Source organism: Schistocerca cancellata, chromosome 6 (genome assembly GCF_023864275.1).
Source record: "Schistocerca cancellata isolate TAMUIC-IGC-003103 chromosome 6, iqSchCanc2.1, whole genome shotgun sequence".
NCBI lineage: Eukaryota > Metazoa > Arthropoda > Insecta > Orthoptera > Acrididae > Schistocerca > Schistocerca cancellata.
The window spans coordinates 41,551,258-41,569,868 of NC_064631.1; the positions used below are offsets into that span (position 1 = coordinate 41,551,258).

Genomic DNA, 18,611 nt, shown 5'->3' on the forward strand with positions numbered 1-18,611 from the left:
TGGAACATGTTTTGTGTTCTCGTATTATGACGTTCTTAGATAATACAAATCTCCTTCATCATAACCAACATGGATTCCGCAAACAGAGATCATGTGAAACTCAGCTCGCCCTATTTGCCCAAGAAATTCACAGTGCCGTAGACACTGGCGAGCAGATTGATGCCGTATTCCTGGACTTCAGGAAGGCATTTGATACGGTTCCGCACTTACGTTTAGTGAAAAAAATACGAGCTTACGGAATATCGGACCAGGTTTGTGATTGGATTCAGGATTTCCTAGAAGAAAGAACACAACATGTCATTCTTAACGGTTCAAAATCTGCAGATGTAGAGGTAATTTCGGGAGTACCGCAAGGAAGCGTGATAGGACCTTTATTGTTTACAATATACATAAATGACTTAGTTGACAACATCGGTAGCTCCGTGAGGCTATTTGCAGATGACACGGTTGTCTACAAGAAAGTAGCAACATCAGAAGACTCGTACGTACTCCAGGAAGACCTGCAGAGGATTAATGCATGGTGCGACAGCTGGCAGCTTTCCCTAAACGTAGATAAATGTAATATAATGCGCATACATAGGGGCAGAAATCCATTCCAGTACGATTATGCCATAGGTGGTAAATCATTGGAAGCGGTAACGACCGTAAAATACTTAGGAGTTACTATCCGGAGCGATCTGAAGTGGAATGATCACATAAAACAAATAGTGGGAAAAGCAGGCGCCAGGTTGAGATTCATAGGAAGAATTCTAAGAAAATGTGACTCATCGGCGAAAGAAGTAGCTTACAAAACGCTTGTTCGTCCGATTCTTGAGTATTGCTCATCAGTATGGGACCCTTACCAGGTTGGATTAATAGAAGAGATAGACATGATCCAGCGAAAAGCAGCGCGATTCGTCATGGGGACATTTAGTCAGCGCGAGAGCGTTACGGAGATGCTGAACAAGCTCCAGTGGCGGACACTTCAAGAAAGGCGTTACGCAATACGGAGAGGTTTATTATCGAAATTACGAGAGAGCACATTCCGGGAAGAGATGGGCAACATATTACTACCGCCCACATATATCTCGCGTAATGATCACAACGAAAAGATCCGAGAAATTAGAGCAAATACGGAGACTTACAAGCAGTCGTTCTTCCCACGCACAATTCGTGAATGGAACAGGGAAGGGGGGATCAGATAGTGGTACAATAAGTACCCTCCGCCACACACCGTAAGGTGGCTCGCGGAGTATAGATGTAGATGTAGATGTAGAACGGCCCCAATTAAAATTAAGAAAAGATATTTGATATGCTTATAGATACCACTGAGACCGATACTGCAAGTAAATTTCAAAATATTTACATAATATTAATAGGAGATAGAGATTTTAAACGTCATACTTGTTTCGAGTTCAGTACTGATAGGGTTGCTTAAAAACGCTGTTTTCAGAAATTTACATACAGGAAAGGTAATGCACTACGAAAACTTTTAAGGATTCTTTGCCGAGTGCATTATTTTGATAATGAATGGAAAAATAATATTTTGCGGTGACGTGATAAGTTAGAAGCTGTTTGCGAAATCGAGAATTTAAATGGTTTCAAACAAATTAACGTAACTTTTGTCCTAATTAAAATTAAGAATAGATACTTGACAGATTGAGAGACATTGTAGAAATATACATCACACGTGGGTTTGAAATTTACTTACTTTTTGTAGAAGATACAGGCTTTAAAACGATTTCCTACCGGCGGGGGTAGCGATGCGCTGAGGCGGCTGCCTCCAGCCAGTGCTTGACGTGACAACGCCGCAACTTCGCAGCGCAAACGTCAAGTGGCAACTATTTTAAATCAGACTACAGAGTACAATAATTTCAAAAGGTAGGCAGAAAGCACCCCCCTCTATTCTATTCTATCGTTTGAGCATTGTCCCGTAGTTACGCAGGGTCGGCCATCGTTAATCGGATTGGGCATGTTAATGTTTAAGGGGTGTCCAGATGCCCTTCCTGCCGCCACCCCGTACCTCCCGGGACGGAATCAGTGTACCCCAACTGTCTGCGTCTAGTGTAATCCATGGAATAGTGTTAATGTGTTCAGAAGTCTCCGAGCCGTGTAACTGAGGCGGAAGATGGGGACCAGCCCGGTATTTATGTAGTGGGATGTGGAAAACCGCCTAAAAACCACATCCAGGCTGGCCGGCACATCGGCCCTCGTCGTTAATCCGCCAGGCGGATTCGATCCGGGGCCGGCGCTGTAATATCTCTTTATATTCGACGAATTATTCTGATACAATTCTACCCTTGAATGACGTTTACAAATTTTCTATCTTCATACTCGCAGAATCCATGCGCAAAATAGTTTCATACAATAGCTATGCCATGAGCGCATAAGTATTCTTTGTAGTACTCTCTCTGGTGGTTGTTAGAAAAAAAGGAAGGGGAGCTTCCGAGATTGTCTTCGTGCCAATTAGCCTGAGCTTGGTTTGGAAGATCTGTAATCTGATTATTGAGATTTATCACAGAAGATAACTGATACGAACTGTACGATTGAAAGGAAATATATATAGATGGCTCCTTCAAATAAAAGGTGTGTATTTGAAATTTGAGAATGACTGATATTTATCGATATATTGCGTAGTTGTTAATCAGAAGGGACTTCCGAAAGACTGGATACGAACCTGCATTTAATAATCCAAGAGCTCCATTACTTCTTCGGAAGGTTAAACTTCATCAAAGGCAAATATCCGCTTGATCTGAGGTTTCCCGACTGATTATACAACGCTCCCAAAATTACGAGGCATTTTATTTGTACAGATTAGCAGACTGCCGCAAAGCACGAGCCTGCAGAGAAGAAGAATCATCGCCTGATTTCATTCTAACAAGTAAAATTTCAGAATCATTTTTGAGTGACTGAGCTGAGCGATGGTATGAAGATTAGCATCTCCAAAACGAAAGTAATGTCAGTGGGAAAGAAATATAAACGGATTGAGTGCCAAATAGGAGGAACAAAGTTAGAACAGGTGGACGGTTTCAAGTACTTAGGATGCATATTCTCACAGGATGGCAACATAGTGAAAGAACTGGAAGCGAGGTGTAGCAAAGCTAATGCAGTGAGCGCTCAGCTACGATCTACTCTCTTCTGCAAGAAGGAAGTCAGTACCAAGACTAAGTTATCTGTGCACCGTTCAATCTTTCGACCAACCTTGTTGTATGGGAGCGAAAGCTGGGTGGATTCAGGTTACCTTATCAACAAGGTTGAGGTTACGGATATGAAAGTAGCTAGGATGATTGCAGGTACTAGTAGGTGGGAACAATGGCAGGAGGGTGTCCACAATGAGGAAATCAAAGAAAAACTGGGAACGAACTCTATAGATGTAGCAGTCAGGGCGAACAGGCTTAGATGGTGGGGTCATGTTACACGCATGGGAGAAGCAAGGTTACCCAAGAGACTCATGGATTCAGCAGTAGAGGGTAGGAGGAGTCGGGGCAGACCGAGGAGAAGGTACCTGGATTCGGTTAAGAATGATTTTGAAGTAATAGGTTTAACATCAGAAGAGGCACCAATGTTAGCACTGAATAGGGGATCATGGAGGACCTGTATAAGGGGGGCTATGCTACAGACTGAACGCTGAAAGGCATAATCAGTCTTAAATGAAGATGATGATGAGCTATGACTGTGTTTCCTATCATGAATGATTGATTGCTCGAACGAATTGAGAGCTACAGAATTACGTAGATAGGAGGAAAAAATTACAGCGCGCTTACCCGAGTCCAGGAAGCAGCGCGTTAGCGCTCTCGGCTACCCTGGCGGGTACAAAGTACTCCCCTCCCCCCTCTCAATATGAAACCATGTAGGACACAAATGATTTGGCTCTTTTTTTTTTTGTTTTTTCAGTGTAACTTTTGACCGGTCAAGCTGAGAAGCGCAACAGCCGCGGACTGGTAGAAAAGGCCGCCAAGGGAAGCCCGGCGCTCACCGTGCACGACGCAGTGGAGGTAGGGCAGGCCGGCGAGCGCGTCGAAGGGCAGGCGGCGGCCCTCGCCCTGCAGGGCGCCGGCGGCCCTCAGCTCGGCCCTGAGGCGGCGCTGCACGCCCGGGTTGAGCGCCACCTCCAGCAGGCAGTAGGCCAGCGCCGACGCCGTCGCCTCCATGGCGCCCGAGAACATCAGCATCGCGTGCACGCTCGTCTCCACGCCGCTCATCAGGCCCTCTGTGTGGGGGGAAAAAAATAAACACCTGTCACGTCGCACCAAACAACCGATGTACTGTCACGTGGTCGGTAGCTACCTAATGACAGAGGTATTCAACACAAGGCCCGCCTATATAAACTTACGATAAATTAAATTTTTGATGCTGCTCTGTTATCGATCCATCCAAGGGCGTATAAAAGGTGGCCAGGGGAGGGGGGGGGGGGACCGATCGCCCCCTCCGAGGGTTGAAACTAAATTAAAATCAAATGGCAATTGTTTTAATCTGTGCCGAAGTAAAGCAGGCGAATTTAGAGTCTTGATCAGTGGATTTAGTCATTTAATTCAGTATTCCCCAAGCCATCTTACTTTGTGTGCTCGAAAGACTGTACTACACTACTGGCCATTAAAATTGCTACACCAAGAAGAAATGCAGATGATATACGGGTATTCATTCATACTAGAAGTGACATGTGATTACATTTTCACTCAGTTTGGGTCCACAGATCCTGAGAAATCACTACCCAGAACAACTAACTCTGTCAGTAATAACGGCCTTGATTATCTGGGCATTGAGTCAAACAAAGCTTGGATGGCGTGTACAGGTACAGCTCCCCATGCAGCTTCAACACGATACCACAGTTCATCAAGAGTAGTGACTGGCGTATTGTGACGAGCCAGTTGCTCGGCCACCATTGACCAGACATTTTCAATTGGTGAGAGATCTGGAGAATGTGCTGGCCAGGGTAGCAGTCGAACATTTTCTGTATCCAGAAATGCCCGTACAGGACCTGCAACATGCTGTCGTGCATTATCCTGCTGAAATGTAGGGTTTCGCAGGGATCGAATGAAGGGTAGAGCCAAGGGTCGTAACACATCTGAAATGTAACGTCCACTGTACAAAGTGTCGTCGATGCGAACAAGAGGTGACCGAGACGTATAACCAATGGCACCCCATACCATCACGCCGGGTGATATGCCACTATCGCGATGACGAATACACGCTTCCAATGTGCGTTCACCGCGATGTCGCCAAACACGGATGCGAAATCATAATGCTGTAATCATTACAGCCATGCGGATAAGATGCCTGTCATCTCGACTGCTAGTGATACGAGGCCGGTGAGATCCAACACGGCGTTCCGTATTACCCTCCTGAACCTACCGATTCCATATTCTGCTAACAGTCATTGGATCTCGACCAACGTAAGCAGCAATGTCGCGATACGATAAACCGCAATCGCGATAGGCTACAATCCGACCTTTATCAAAATCGGAAACGTGATGGTACGCATTTCTCCTCCTTACACGAGGCATCACAACAACGTTTCACCAGGCAACGCCGGTCAACTGCTGTATGTGTATGAGAAATCGGTTGGAAACTTTCCTCATGTCAGCACGTTGTAGGTGTCGCCACCGGCGCCAAGCTTGTGAGAAAGCTTTGAAAAGCTAATCATTTGCATATCACAGAATCTTCTTCCTGTCGGTTAAATTTCGCGTCTGTAGCACTTCATCTTCGTGGTGTAGCAGTTTTAATGGCCAGTAGTGTACCTACACCAGCGACTTGTGCTCCCCCTCCTATTCGAATTGTGGGCGCCAAATATTAGCAGAGCTTCCCGATCTGCCACAGCAACACGCTTTGCAAAAATATAATTATCAGCAAATTAAGAATTACAGTTTTAAAAGTATTTTATCTCTTTTGCGGTTGATTTTCCTTTAATTTGTTTAGCAACACTTGTTAACAAAAGGCTTATGAGCTTGTTGTTATTTGTTAGCAGTTATACAGGGTGAGTCACCAACTATTGCCACCAAGAATAACTCCGAAAGTATGATAGGAAAAAGTTACATGGAACAACGGGGGCTACAATAAAACGTTGGTTCTTGTTGCTAGGTGGAATCGCTACACAGATACGAAGGCCAACTTTTTTTTTTTTAATGGGATGCTATAGTTTGGTACTTATTTTTTGATAGCGGCTATCGAGACAAATCTAATGATGTGAAACAGTAAGGTCTTTGAAGGTCAACAAAGGTCACACAGGTGGCATGAACGTCCATTTATAGATGTTCGAAGTGATGACCATTGGTATCAATGCAGTGCTACAATCTTCTTATGATGGGTGAAGTGGTATTCCTTATAACTTTGGTACTTATCGAAGCACATGCTCTAACAGTTCTCTCTCGCATATCTTCAGGTGTAGTTGTAACGTCTTTAAACAGTGTCTCTTACGAATCCCCACAAGAAAAAATCCAGAGGCGTCAAGTCTCCCGAACGAGCCGGCCACGACACATCTCCTCCGCTTTCAATCCAACGATTTGGGAATTGTCTCTGCAACTCATTTCTAGCCATCAGCGAAAAATGTACCGGACACCCATTGTGCTGATACCACATTATGTTCCTTGTTCCATCCTGTTGTTAACACTGCCGCCCATGCCGTACTTCAACCCCCAGACTCTCATTCCTATAACCGGCCAATGCGCCAGACGTGCTAATCTGTTATCTTAGGGCTACTTCCGTTGCAACTGAGAAACTAGAGTTTTTGAGATTATAATGACATTAATTTATGGAAATACAAAGAAATACTGTCTTATGTATGTACAGCTATGATACAGAACCTTTTTGACCGTAGTACTCATCACTGCAAATTGGTAGAATCTAGAAGTCTTCGTGTGGTTTGCAATTACTGCCAATGTTTGGTATTTGAGAGTATCGTGATTCTGTTGTAACGCGTTTTTAATCTGATATCGTATCCACTGCTACAAATAAGAACCGCATTTGAACGTGAACGGCTCTATAGTGAGATTTCACGAAATATTTTTACTTTCGTGAGCAATTTCTGCAAATAGATGGTGATCGGTACGAATCGAAACGTGCTAGTACAGCACGTGATGGCGGAAGCTGCTTCCCTTACACTTCGTCGCCACGCAGCGGTCATCACGCTCATTCCCCTCACAGTCTAACCAGAGTAGAGAAAGTCCTCCATAACGTGGTTGTACTGTATTACCTGGCCTCGACATCTACGACCCTGTCTCTGATCGGTACGCTGCCAGAAAATTTTCAGGCGGAACCTAAAAGAAAAATTTGATCATGTATCTTCACTGGATTTTTGCAGATCATACGAGCCGAGAATCAAATAACCCATGCTACACAGCCATCTTTTTTTGGAAGTACGCTAAGTCTGTGGACAGTTGTTTTTTTTGAAAGAACCAAAATCTCAAATGAACACCTCAAGAACACCCTGAGAACGGCAACCACTTCGATCGAACCTGATACTGTTATATTAGTTTCTCAGATTCAAAGTCGAATCTCATATATAAAATGTCTTTTAAAGTAAAGAATCATAAATAATAACTTCCAATTATATTATCCGCGGCCCAAAACTACTCGTCTTCTTCCAACGTGACACAGGTAAGCTAAGAGGTTGGAAGCCCCTACCTTAGAACATAGAATAAGGTAGACAGCGCGTGAAGTCATTATATGGATGCCAACATCTCGATCAGCCAACTAGTGGTGCTATCCATTTGCAAGTGACTTTTGGAGTAATGTTTTCTTTATTTATTTTAAAACGTCTAGCTCCATAGGACCAATTTCAGGAGAAAATCTCCAAGGTCATGGAATGTGTCGGCACATGTTACTTCTCTTTATATTACTTGACAGCTGTAGAACCATACTGATTCAAGTGACATTTGTTGAATACCTACACTACCTGGTGTTGTTGTTGTTGTGGTCTTCAGTTCTGCACTGGTTTGATGCAGCTCTCCATGCTACTCTATCCTGTGCAAGCCTCTTCATCTCCAAGTACCTACTGCAGCCTACATTCTTCTGAATGTGCTTAGTGTATTGATCTCTTGGTCTCCCTCTACGATTTTTACCCTCCACGCTGCCCTCCAGTACTAAATTGGTGATCCCTTGATGCCTTCGAACATGTCCTACCAACCGATCCCTTCTTCTAGTCAAGTTGTGCCACAAACTCCTCTTCTCCTCAATTCTATTCAATACCTCCTCACTATTTATGTGATTTACCCATCTAATCTTCAGCATTCTTCTGTAGCACCACATTTCGAATGCCTCTATTCTCTTCTTGTCCAAACTATTTATCGCCCATGTTTCACTTCCATACATGGCTACACTCCATACAAATACTTCCAGAAACGACTTCCTGACACTTACATCTATACTCGATGTTAACAAATTTCTCTTCTTCAGGAACGCTTTCCTTGCCATTGCCAGTCTACATTTTATATCCTCTCTACTGGGACCATCATCAGTTATTTTGCTCCCCAAATAGCAAAACTCCTCTACTACTTTAAGTGTCTCATTTCCTAATCTAATTCCCTCAGCATCACTCGACTTAATTCGACTACATTCCATTATCCTCGTTTTGCCTTTGTTGATGTGCATCTTACATCCTCCTTTCAAGACACTGTCCATTACGTTCAACTGCTCTTCCAAGTCCTTTGCTGTCTCTGACAGAATTACAATGTCATCGGCGAACCTCAAAGTTTTTATTTCTTCTCCATTGATTTTAATACCTACTCCGAACTTTTCTTTCGTTTCCTTTATTGCTTGCTCAATATACAGATTGAATAGCAACGGGGAGAGGCTACAAACCTGTCTCACTCCCTTCCCAACCACTGCTTGCCTTTCATGTCCCTCGAATCTCATAACTGCCATCTGCTTTCTGTACAAATTGTAAATAGCCTCTCGCTCCCTGTATTTTACCCCTGCCACCTTCAAAATTCGAAAGAGAATATTCCAGTCAACATTGTCAAAAGCTTTCTCTAAGTCTACAAATGCTTTCTTCTAAGATAAGTCGTAGGGTGTGTATTGCCTCACGTGTTCCAACATTTCTACGGAATGCAAACTGGTCTTCCCCGAGGTCGACTTCTAACAGTTTTTCCATTCGTCTGTAAAGAATTCGCGTTAGTATTTTGCAGCTGTGACTTATTAAACTGATAATTCGGTAATTTTCACATCTGTCAACACCTGCTTTCTTTGGGATTGGAATTATTATATTCTTCTTGAAGTCTGAGGGAATTTCGCCTGTCTCATACATCTTGCTCACCAGATGGTAGAGTTTTGTCAGGACTGGCTCTCCCAAGGTTAACAGTAGTTCTAATGGAATGTTGTCTACTCCCGGCGCCTTGTTTCGACTTAGGTCTTTCAGTGCTCTGTCAAACTCTTCATGCAGTATCATATCTCCTATTTCATCTTCATCTACCTCCTCTTCCATTTTCGTAATAGTGTCCTCAAGAACATCGCCCTTGTATAGACCCTCTATATACTCCTTCCACCTTTCTGCTTTCCCTTCTTTGCTTAGAACTGGGTTTCCATCTGAACTCTTGATATTCATGCAAGTGGTTCTCTTTTCTCCAAAATTCTCTTTAATTTTCCTGTAGGCAGTATCTATCTCACCCCTCATGAGATAAGGATCTACATCTTTACATTTGTCCTCTAGCCATCCCTACTTAGCCATTTTGCACTTTCTGTAGATGTCATTTTTGAGACGTTTGTATTTCTTTTTACCTGCTTCACTTACTGCATTTTTATATTTTCTCCTTTCATCAATTAAATCCAGTATCTCTTCTGTTACCCAAGGATTTCTACTCGCCCTCGTCTTTTTACCTACTTGATACTCTGCTGCCTTCACTATTATATTCCTCAAAGCTACCCATTCTTCTTCTACTGCATTTTTTCCCCCATTCCTGTCAATTGTTCCCTTATGCTCTCCCTCAAACTCTGTACAACCTCTGGTTCTTTCAGTTTATCCAGGTCCCATCTCCTTAAATGCCCACCTTTTTGCAGTTTCTTCAGTTTTAATCTACAGTTCATAACCAATAGATTGTGGTCAGAGTCCACATCTGGCCCTGGAAATGTCTTACAATGTAAAATCTTTTTCCTAAATCTCTGTCTTTCCATTATATAATCTATCTGAAATCTCTTAGTGTCTCCAGGGTTCTTCCATGTATACAACCTTCTTTAATGATTCTTGAAACAAGTGTTAGCTATGATTAAGTTATGCTCTGCGCAAAATTCTTTCCTCTTTTATTTCTTAGCCTCAATCCATATTCACCTACTACGTTACCTTACATCCTTTTGCTACTGTCGAATTCCAGTCACCCATGACTATTAAATTTTCGTCTCCCTTCACTACCTGAATAATTTCTTTTATCTCATCATACATTTCATCAATTTCTTCATCATCTGCAGAGCTAGTTGGCATATAAACTTGTACTACTGTAGTAGGCGTGGTCTTCGTGTCTATCTTGGCCACAATAATGCGTTCACTATGCTGTTTGTAGTAGCTTACCCGCACTCCTATTTTTTATTCATTATTAAACCTACTCCTGCATTACCCCTATTTGATTTTGTATTTATAACCCTGTATTCACCTGACCAGAAGTCTTGTTCCTGCTGCCACCGAACTTCACTAATTCCTACTATATCTAGCATTAATCTATCCATTTCCCTTTTTAAATTTTCTAGCCTACCTGCCCGATTAAGGGATCTAATATTCCACGCTCCGATCCGTAGAACGCCAGTTTTCTTTCTCCTGATAACGATGTCCTCTTGAGTAGTCCCCGCCCGGAGATCCGAATGGGGGACTATTTTACCTCCGGAATATTTTACCCAGGAGGACGCCTTCATCATTTAATCATACATTAAAGCTGCGTGCCCTCGGGAAAAATTACGGCTGTAGTTTCCCCTTGCTTTCAGCCGTTCGCAGTACCAAAACAGCAAGGCCGTTTTGGTTAGTGTTACAGGGCCAGATCAGTCAATCATCCAGACTGTTGCCCCTGCAACTACTGAAAAGGCTGCTGCCCCTCTTCAGGAACCACACGTTTGTCTGGCCTCTCAACAGATACTCCTCCGTTGTGGTTGCACCTACGGTACGGCTATCTGTATCGTTGAGGCACGCAAGCCTCCCCACCATCGGCAAGGTCCATGGTTCAGAGGGGGGGGGGGGGGGGGGGGACCTACACTATCTATGGTTCTGTACTTCTACCACTTCAAAATATTTGACACAGTGGTTTGTATTCTTGACATATAAAACTCAAGATGCGTTCTATACTGACGGGAACTGGTAGTTGCGAATAAAGCACATTCATTCAGCTATGTGCCTTTTGGAATCACCTCATCATTCTTGACTTTTTATTTTTTAGAATTTTTATGAAAATATGAATGGTTATGGAGTGCTGAGTGTTTTTTCTTGTTATCCGCAACATAAAATCCACCAAAAGTGGAGCTTCAACTTCAACTGATACCACAAAATCCATTATGGCATCACCAACGTTCTGCTTGTGAAGAAGAGAACGGTCTCGCTTCTTATTGGTTAAACGTTTCGTTGCACTTTCCCGAAATAACGGAGAACGTACTTCGTGTTTCATGCGCAGCAATGTCTCTTCAGTGTGAAATAACAGCAGCTGACGTCACAAAACAGCTCCATACCCACATCAGCTTTTATGCCTCGTCTAAGGGCGGTTTACGAGTAAGAAGTACAGCGAGATGACGACAGACTATACTGAGGTGAGAAAACTCTTGGGATACCTCCTAATTGCATGTCGGGCCTACTTTTTCCCAGCGTAGTCCAGCAATTCGACGTGACATGGACTGAAGTCGTTGGAATTCTCCTGCAAAAATACTGAGCCATACTGCCTCTATGGCTGTCCATATTCGCGGAAATGCTGTCGGCGCAAGATTTTGTGGACGAACTAACCTCTCTATTACGTCTTATAAATGTTCGATGGGATTCAAGTCGGGCAGTCTGGTTGGCCAGATCATCCAGTCCAGTCGTCCAGAATGTTCTTCAAAGCAAACATACAGAACTGACTCGACATCGTTGTTTGTGAACATGAGGTCAACGAATGGCTGCAAATGGTCACCAGACTGCCGAACATAACCGTTTCATCAACAATCGGTTCATCTGGACCACAGGAGCCAACCCACTCCATATAACACAGCCGCCACCAGATTTCACAATACCTTGTTGACAACTTGGAACCACCGAGCAAGTTGACGCAGTGGTTAGCACAATGGACTAGCATTGTGGAGGACGACGGTTCAGAGCCGCATCCTGTCATCCTGATTTAGGTTTTCTGTGATTTTCCTAAATAGCTTTGGCAAAAGCCAGATGGTTCCTTTGAAAGGAACCATCCTAATCCGATGGGACCGATGACCTCGCTGTTTGGTCGTCGTCGTCCCCCCCCCCCTCCCCAATCAACAAACCAACCAACAACCTGGATCCATGGTTTTCTTGGATCTATGCCACACTTGAACCCTACCATCAGATCTTATCAACTGAAAATCGGACTCATATGACCAAGCCTCGGTTTTCCAATCATACAGGGTTCCACAGACATGGTCATGAACCCACGGCAGGTGCTGCAGGCGATGTCGTGCTGTTGGAAAAGGCGCTAGCGTCGCTCATCTGCTGCAATAATCCCGAATTTCGCCGCACTCTCCAGATACGCTTGTCGTATGTCCCACACTGATTTCTGTGAATATTTCAGGCATTATTGCTTGTCTGTTAGCACTGACAACTCTATGCTGCTCTCGGTCGTTAAGTGAAGGCCATCGGCCACTGTGTTGTCCATGGTGAGAGGTAATGCCTGAAATTTGGTATTCTTGGCACATTCTTCGCGCTGTGGACCTCGGAAAAATGAATTTCCTAACGATTTCCGAAATGGAATGTGCTGAGTGTCTAGCTTCAACTACCATTCCACGTTCAAAGTCTGTTAAATGCTGTCGTGTGGCCATAATCACGTCGGAAACTTTTTCACAGGAATCACCCGAGAACAAATAGCTCCGTCAACGCACTGCTCTTTTATATCTCGTGCATGTGACAGACTTGAAGAAGAATATAATAATTCCATTGCCAAAGAAAGCAGGTGTTGACAAATGTGAAAATTACCGAATTATCAGTTTAATAAGTCACAGCTGCAAAACACTAATTCTTTACAGACGAATGGAAAAACTGCTAGAAGCCGACCTCGGGAAAGATCAGTTTGGATTCCTTAGAAATGTTGGAACACGTGAGGCAATACACACCCTACGACTTATCTTAGAAGAAAGATTAAGGAAAGGCAAACCTACGTTTCTAGCATTTGTAGACTCAGAGAAAGCTTTTGACAATGTTGACTGGAATACTCTCTTTCATATTCTGAAGGTGGCAGGGGTAAAATACAGGGAGCGAAAGGCTATTTACAATTTGTACAGAAAGCAGATGGCAGTTATAAGATTCGAGGGACATGAAAGGGAAGCAGTGGTTGGGAAGGGAGTGAGACAGGGTTGTAGCCTCTCCGCGTTGCTATTCAATCTATATATTGAGCAAGCAGTAAAGGAAACGAAAGAAAAGTTCGGAGTAGGTATTAAAATCAATGGAGAAGAAACAAAAACTTTGAGGTTCGCCGACGACATTGTAATTCTGTCAGAGACAGCAAAGGACTTGGAAAAGCAGTTGAACGGAATGGACAGTGTCTTGAAAGGAGGATGTAAGATGCACATCAACAAAGGCAAAACGAGGATAATGGAATGTAGTCGAATTAAGTCGGGTGATGCTGAGGGAATTAGATTAGGAAATGAGACACTTAAAGTAGTAAAGGAGTTTTGCTAGTTATGGAGTAAAATAACCGATGATGGTCGAAGTAGAGAGGATATAAAATGTAGACTGGCAATGGCAAGGAAAGCATTTCTGAGGAAGAGAAATTTGTTAACATCGAGTATAGATTAAAATGTCAGGAAGTCGTTTCTGAAAGTATTTGTGTGGAGTGTAGCCATGTATGGAAGTGAAACGTGGACGATAAGTAGCTTAGACAAGAAGAGAATAGAAGCTTTCGAAATGTGGTGCTACAGAAGAATGCTGAAGATTAGGTGGGTAGATCACATAAATAATGAGGAGGTATTGAATAGAATAGAGGAGAAGAGGAGTTTGTGGCACAACTTGACTAGAAGAAGGGATCGATTGGTAGGAGATGTTTGGAGGCATCAAGGGATGCCAATTTAGTACTGGAGGGCAGCGTGGAGGGTAAAAATCGTAGAGGGAGACCAAGAGATCAATACACTAAGCAGATTCAGAAGAATGTAGGCTGCAGTAGGTACTGGGAGATGAAGAGGCTTGCATAGGATAGAGTAGCACGGAGAGCTGCATCAAACCAGTGTCAGGACTGAAGACCACAACAACAACATGTGACACTGTCACCATCTGCATATGTGCGTATCTTTATCCCACGTCTGTCATCACCTCACTACATTATGAAGAGACATTCGGCGGTTTGAGGACTGACTCACCATCCCGCAGCTTCTGGAGGTGCGTGGCGATGTCGCGCCGCTGCGCGCAGTCGCCCGCCTCGGCGTTGGCTTCGGCCACCCCCCGGACGATGCGCAGGAAGTCGGGAGGCGGCACCGGGCCCTGGGGCAGCAGCGCCGCCACGCGGGGCGCCATGAAGGACAGCGCCGTGGGCAGGAAGTGCCACAGCGACGGCCGCAGCCGGCGGCGCGACCACGCGCGCAGCTCCTCCCTGTCAACGCACGCGTACCACTCAGCGCCTCCCCACCTGCTCCATTACTACTTACAGTTCCAAGGCTACATGCTCCAATACTGACATACACTCCTGGAAATTGAAATAAGAACACCGTGAATTCATTGTCCCAGGAAGGGGAAACTTTATTGACACATTCCTGGGGTCAGATACATCACATGATCACACAGACAGAACCACAGGCACATAGACACAGGCAACAGAGCATGCACAATGTCGGCACTAGTACAGTGTATATCCACCTTTCGCAGCAATGCAGGCTGCTATTCTCCCATGGAGACGATCGTAGAGATGCTGGATGTAGTCCTGTGGAACGGCTTGCCATGTCATTTCCACCCGGCGCCTCAGTTGGACCAGCGTTCGTGCTGGACGTGCAGACCGCGTGAGACGACGCTTCATCCAGTCCCAAACATGCTCAATGGGGGACAGATCCGGGGATCTTGCTGGCCAGGGTAGTTGACTTACACCTTCTAGAGCACGTTGGGTGGCACGGGATACATGCGGACGTGCATTGTCCTGTTGGAACAACAAGTTCCCTTGCCGGTCTAGGAATGGTAGAACGATGGGTTCGATGACGGTTTGGATGTACCGTGCACTATTCAGTGTCCCCTCGACGATCACCAGTGGTGTACGGCCAGTGTAGGAGATCGCTCCCCACACCATGATGCCGGGTGTTGGCCCTGTGTGCCTCGGTCGTATGCAGTCCTGATTGTGGCGCTCACCTGCACGGCGCCAAACACGCATACGACCATCATTGGCACCAAGGCAGAAGCGACCCTCATCGCTGAAGACGACACGTCTCCATTCGTCCCTCCATTCACGCCTGTCGCGACACCACTGGAGGCGGGCTGCACGATGTTGGGGCGTGAGCGGAAGACGGCCTAACGGTGTGTGGGACCGTAGCTCAGCTTCATGGAGACGGTTGCGAATGGTCCTCGCCGATACCCCAGGAGCAACAGTGTCCCTAATTTGCTGGGAAGTGGCGGTGCGGTCCCCTACGGCACTGCGTAGGATCCTACGGTCTTGGCGTGCATCCGTGCGTCGCTGCGGTCCGGTCCCAGGTCGACGGGCACGTGCACCTTCCGCCGACCACTGGCGACAACATCGATGTACTGTGGAGACCTCACGCCCCACGTGTTGAACAATTCGGCGGTACGTCCACCCGGCCTCCCGCATGCCCACTATACGCCCTCGCTCAAAGTCCGTCAACTGCACATACGGTTCACGTCCACGCTGTCGCGGCATGCTACCAGTGTTAAAGACTGCGATGGAGCTCCGTATGCCACGGCAAACTGGCTGACACTGACGGCGGCGGTGCACAAATGCTGCGCAGCTAGCGCCATTCGACGGCCAACACCGCGGTTCCTGGTGTGTCCGCTGTGCCGTGCGTGTGATCATTGCTTGTACGGCCCTCTCGCAGTGTCCGGAGCAAGTATGGTGGGTCTGACACACCGGTGTCAATGTGTTCTTTTTTCCATTTCCAGGAGTGTATTTAGGGAACAGCTATAACAGTAACAAAATTCTTCTACTCCCAAAAAGTCCCGAAAGCAGACTGCGGGCAGAATTATGTGGTCGGTAGATGCGCAGTCGGCAGGACGTGAGTGGAGAGGGGTAGTAGTGGGGGTTGTGGACAGGCGCTGTAGGGGAAATGCCGACTGCTGCAGGGTAAGTACCGTTCTAAACTGAAGCATACACCCACATTTTTTGTAGGTAGTCGACCTAAGTTCCGCCTATGATACAGTAGATCACCGGACACTACTGCATAAAACCTGCGAGACCCTGAAAGACTACCACCTAGTCAAGATAATCGAATCCCTGCTCCAAAATAGACGGTTCTTCGTAATGGTTGAGGGAAAAAAGAGTCGATGGCGGAATCAGAAAAATGGGCTCGCCCAAGGCAGCGTGTTGGCACCAGTCACATTCAACATATATACAAATGACCAACCAACTCCAGACAAAATCAAAACTTTTGTATATGCAGACGACCTGGCAATAACAGTTCAAGGCAACAGGTTTGAAGCCATCGAGGAGAAACTAGAAACCGCCCATTCTACAATGTCAACCTACTACAAAAAGAGTTCTCTAAAACCCAATCCCTCCAAAACTCAAGTGAGTGCATTCCATCCGAACTCGAGGCAGGCAGAGTACAACAGGCTCAGTGTTACCTGGGATGGGACATTACCAGAACACACAGATACTCCCACCTACCTTGGCGTCGTGCTGGACAGAACATTGACATACAAATATCATTGCGAAAAAAACACGCAAAAAAGTAGAAGCACGAAATTCCCTAATAAGAAAGCTGTCCAATAGCAAATGGGGTGCCAAACCTACCGAGGTCAGAACTTCAGCCCAAGCTTTGTGCTTCTCAACTGCCGAATATGCCTGCCCAGTATGGTGCAGATCCGCCCACAAAAAAAATGAAACATGCAGGGTAGTGACAGGCACCATGAAACCAACCCCCACAGAAAATCGTCACAGGGCCGCAGGTTTTACAAACCCTGACTCACATAGGAAAGCCCATGAACATACCGAGAAGCTAAAACAAACCTTTGATGCCCGTCACTCAATATTTGGCCCAGAGTGTGGCCCCAGCAGACTCAAATCCAGACGCCGTTTCCTAAGTTGCGCCTTAGATGAACCCCCCATCTACTATCCGCTAAGACAGGACCCACCAAACGGCGTTTCTGGTGATTGGAAAACCTGGAGAATGCTTAACCGCATCAGAACTGGGGTGGCTCCTGAGAAATCTAATCTGTTCAAATGGGGTTTGTTGGACGAAAATGACGACAAATGCGACTGCGGCACTCGACAGGACCTGGAACATCTCCTACAATGCCCTGCCTGCCCCCACAGATGAACTCTCGACCGTCTATGGCTGGCTAAAGAAGAAGCATTGGACATTGCCCAATACTGGGCAAACAAATTGTAGTCTCGAGACACGAAAAAGTAAAGTATAGTAAGTTTTTGTAGATGTTAAGTGAAGACCCTCCATGCCCACGCTTGCATGGCGATTACTCAAAAAGACCCTCTGTCACCTTCCTCTGGTTAATATTTAAAAATATCCAAAAGGAATTCCGCTCAAAATCCAACAAAAACAGCGATTTACGACGGACATTTCGTAATGGTACACACTAATTTTTGATTACTTACACGTATATTTTTTTCTTCAATATCTCTTTAAAGCCCTCGACCCGCCAGGGTATCCGAGAGCACTAACGCGCTGCTTCCTGGACTCGGGCAGGCGCGCCGGCCCCGGATCGAATCCGCCCGGCGGATTAACGACGAGGGGCGGTGTGCCGGCCAGCATGGATGTGGTTTCTAGGCGCTTTTCCACATCCCGCTAGGTGAATACCGGGCTGGTCCCCACGTTCCGCCTCAGTTACACACGTCGCAGACATTTCAAACACGTCCATACTATTTCACGATTTCCTCTCGACGCAGACAGTTGGGCTACAGTGATTCCGTCCTGGGGGGTACAGGGTGGCGGCAGGAAGGGCATCCACCCATCCCTAACACTAACATTGATAAATCCGTTGTAACCACGCCGACCCTGCAACTGCTGCAGGACTACGGCGTAAGCGAAAGAAAGAAAGAAAGATCTCTTTAAAGCCCTTCCATATAGTCTCCCTGCTTCTCTATGACTGAATCCCAACATCGCGGAAGCTCTGTTATTCATCCAAGACACCACTTCTGTGCATCTGTCGAACAGCTCAGGTAACAGTGGTACAAAGCTCTTTCAGAGAAAGATAACGGCGTCCACACGTAGGTTTTTTCAACTTCGGGAATAAGTCGAAGGCTGGTGGTCTCACATCTGGACTGTAGGAAGGATGTGTCAACACTTCCCATCGCTATTCGCGGTGTTTTTGGCCTACAACATTGCCGATATGAATGCGACCACTGTCGTGG

General features: G+C 45.6%; 1 protein-coding gene across 1 annotated transcript in view; it reads right to left on the minus strand.

Annotated features, from left to right (window-relative positions):
* LOC126088134 (probable cytochrome P450 6a13) overlaps nucleotides 1–18,611 on the minus strand; it is a 208,499-nt gene that overhangs the window by 39,693 nt on the left and 150,195 nt on the right. The window contains exons 5-6 of the mRNA XM_049906251.1: nucleotides 14,452–14,681; nucleotides 3,956–4,189 (exon numbers count right to left, since the gene is read on the minus strand). Coding sequence (XP_049762208.1) covers nucleotides 3,956–4,189; nucleotides 14,452–14,681 — 464 coding nt within the window. The remainder of the gene's footprint in view (nucleotides 1–3,955; nucleotides 4,190–14,451; nucleotides 14,682–18,611) is intronic.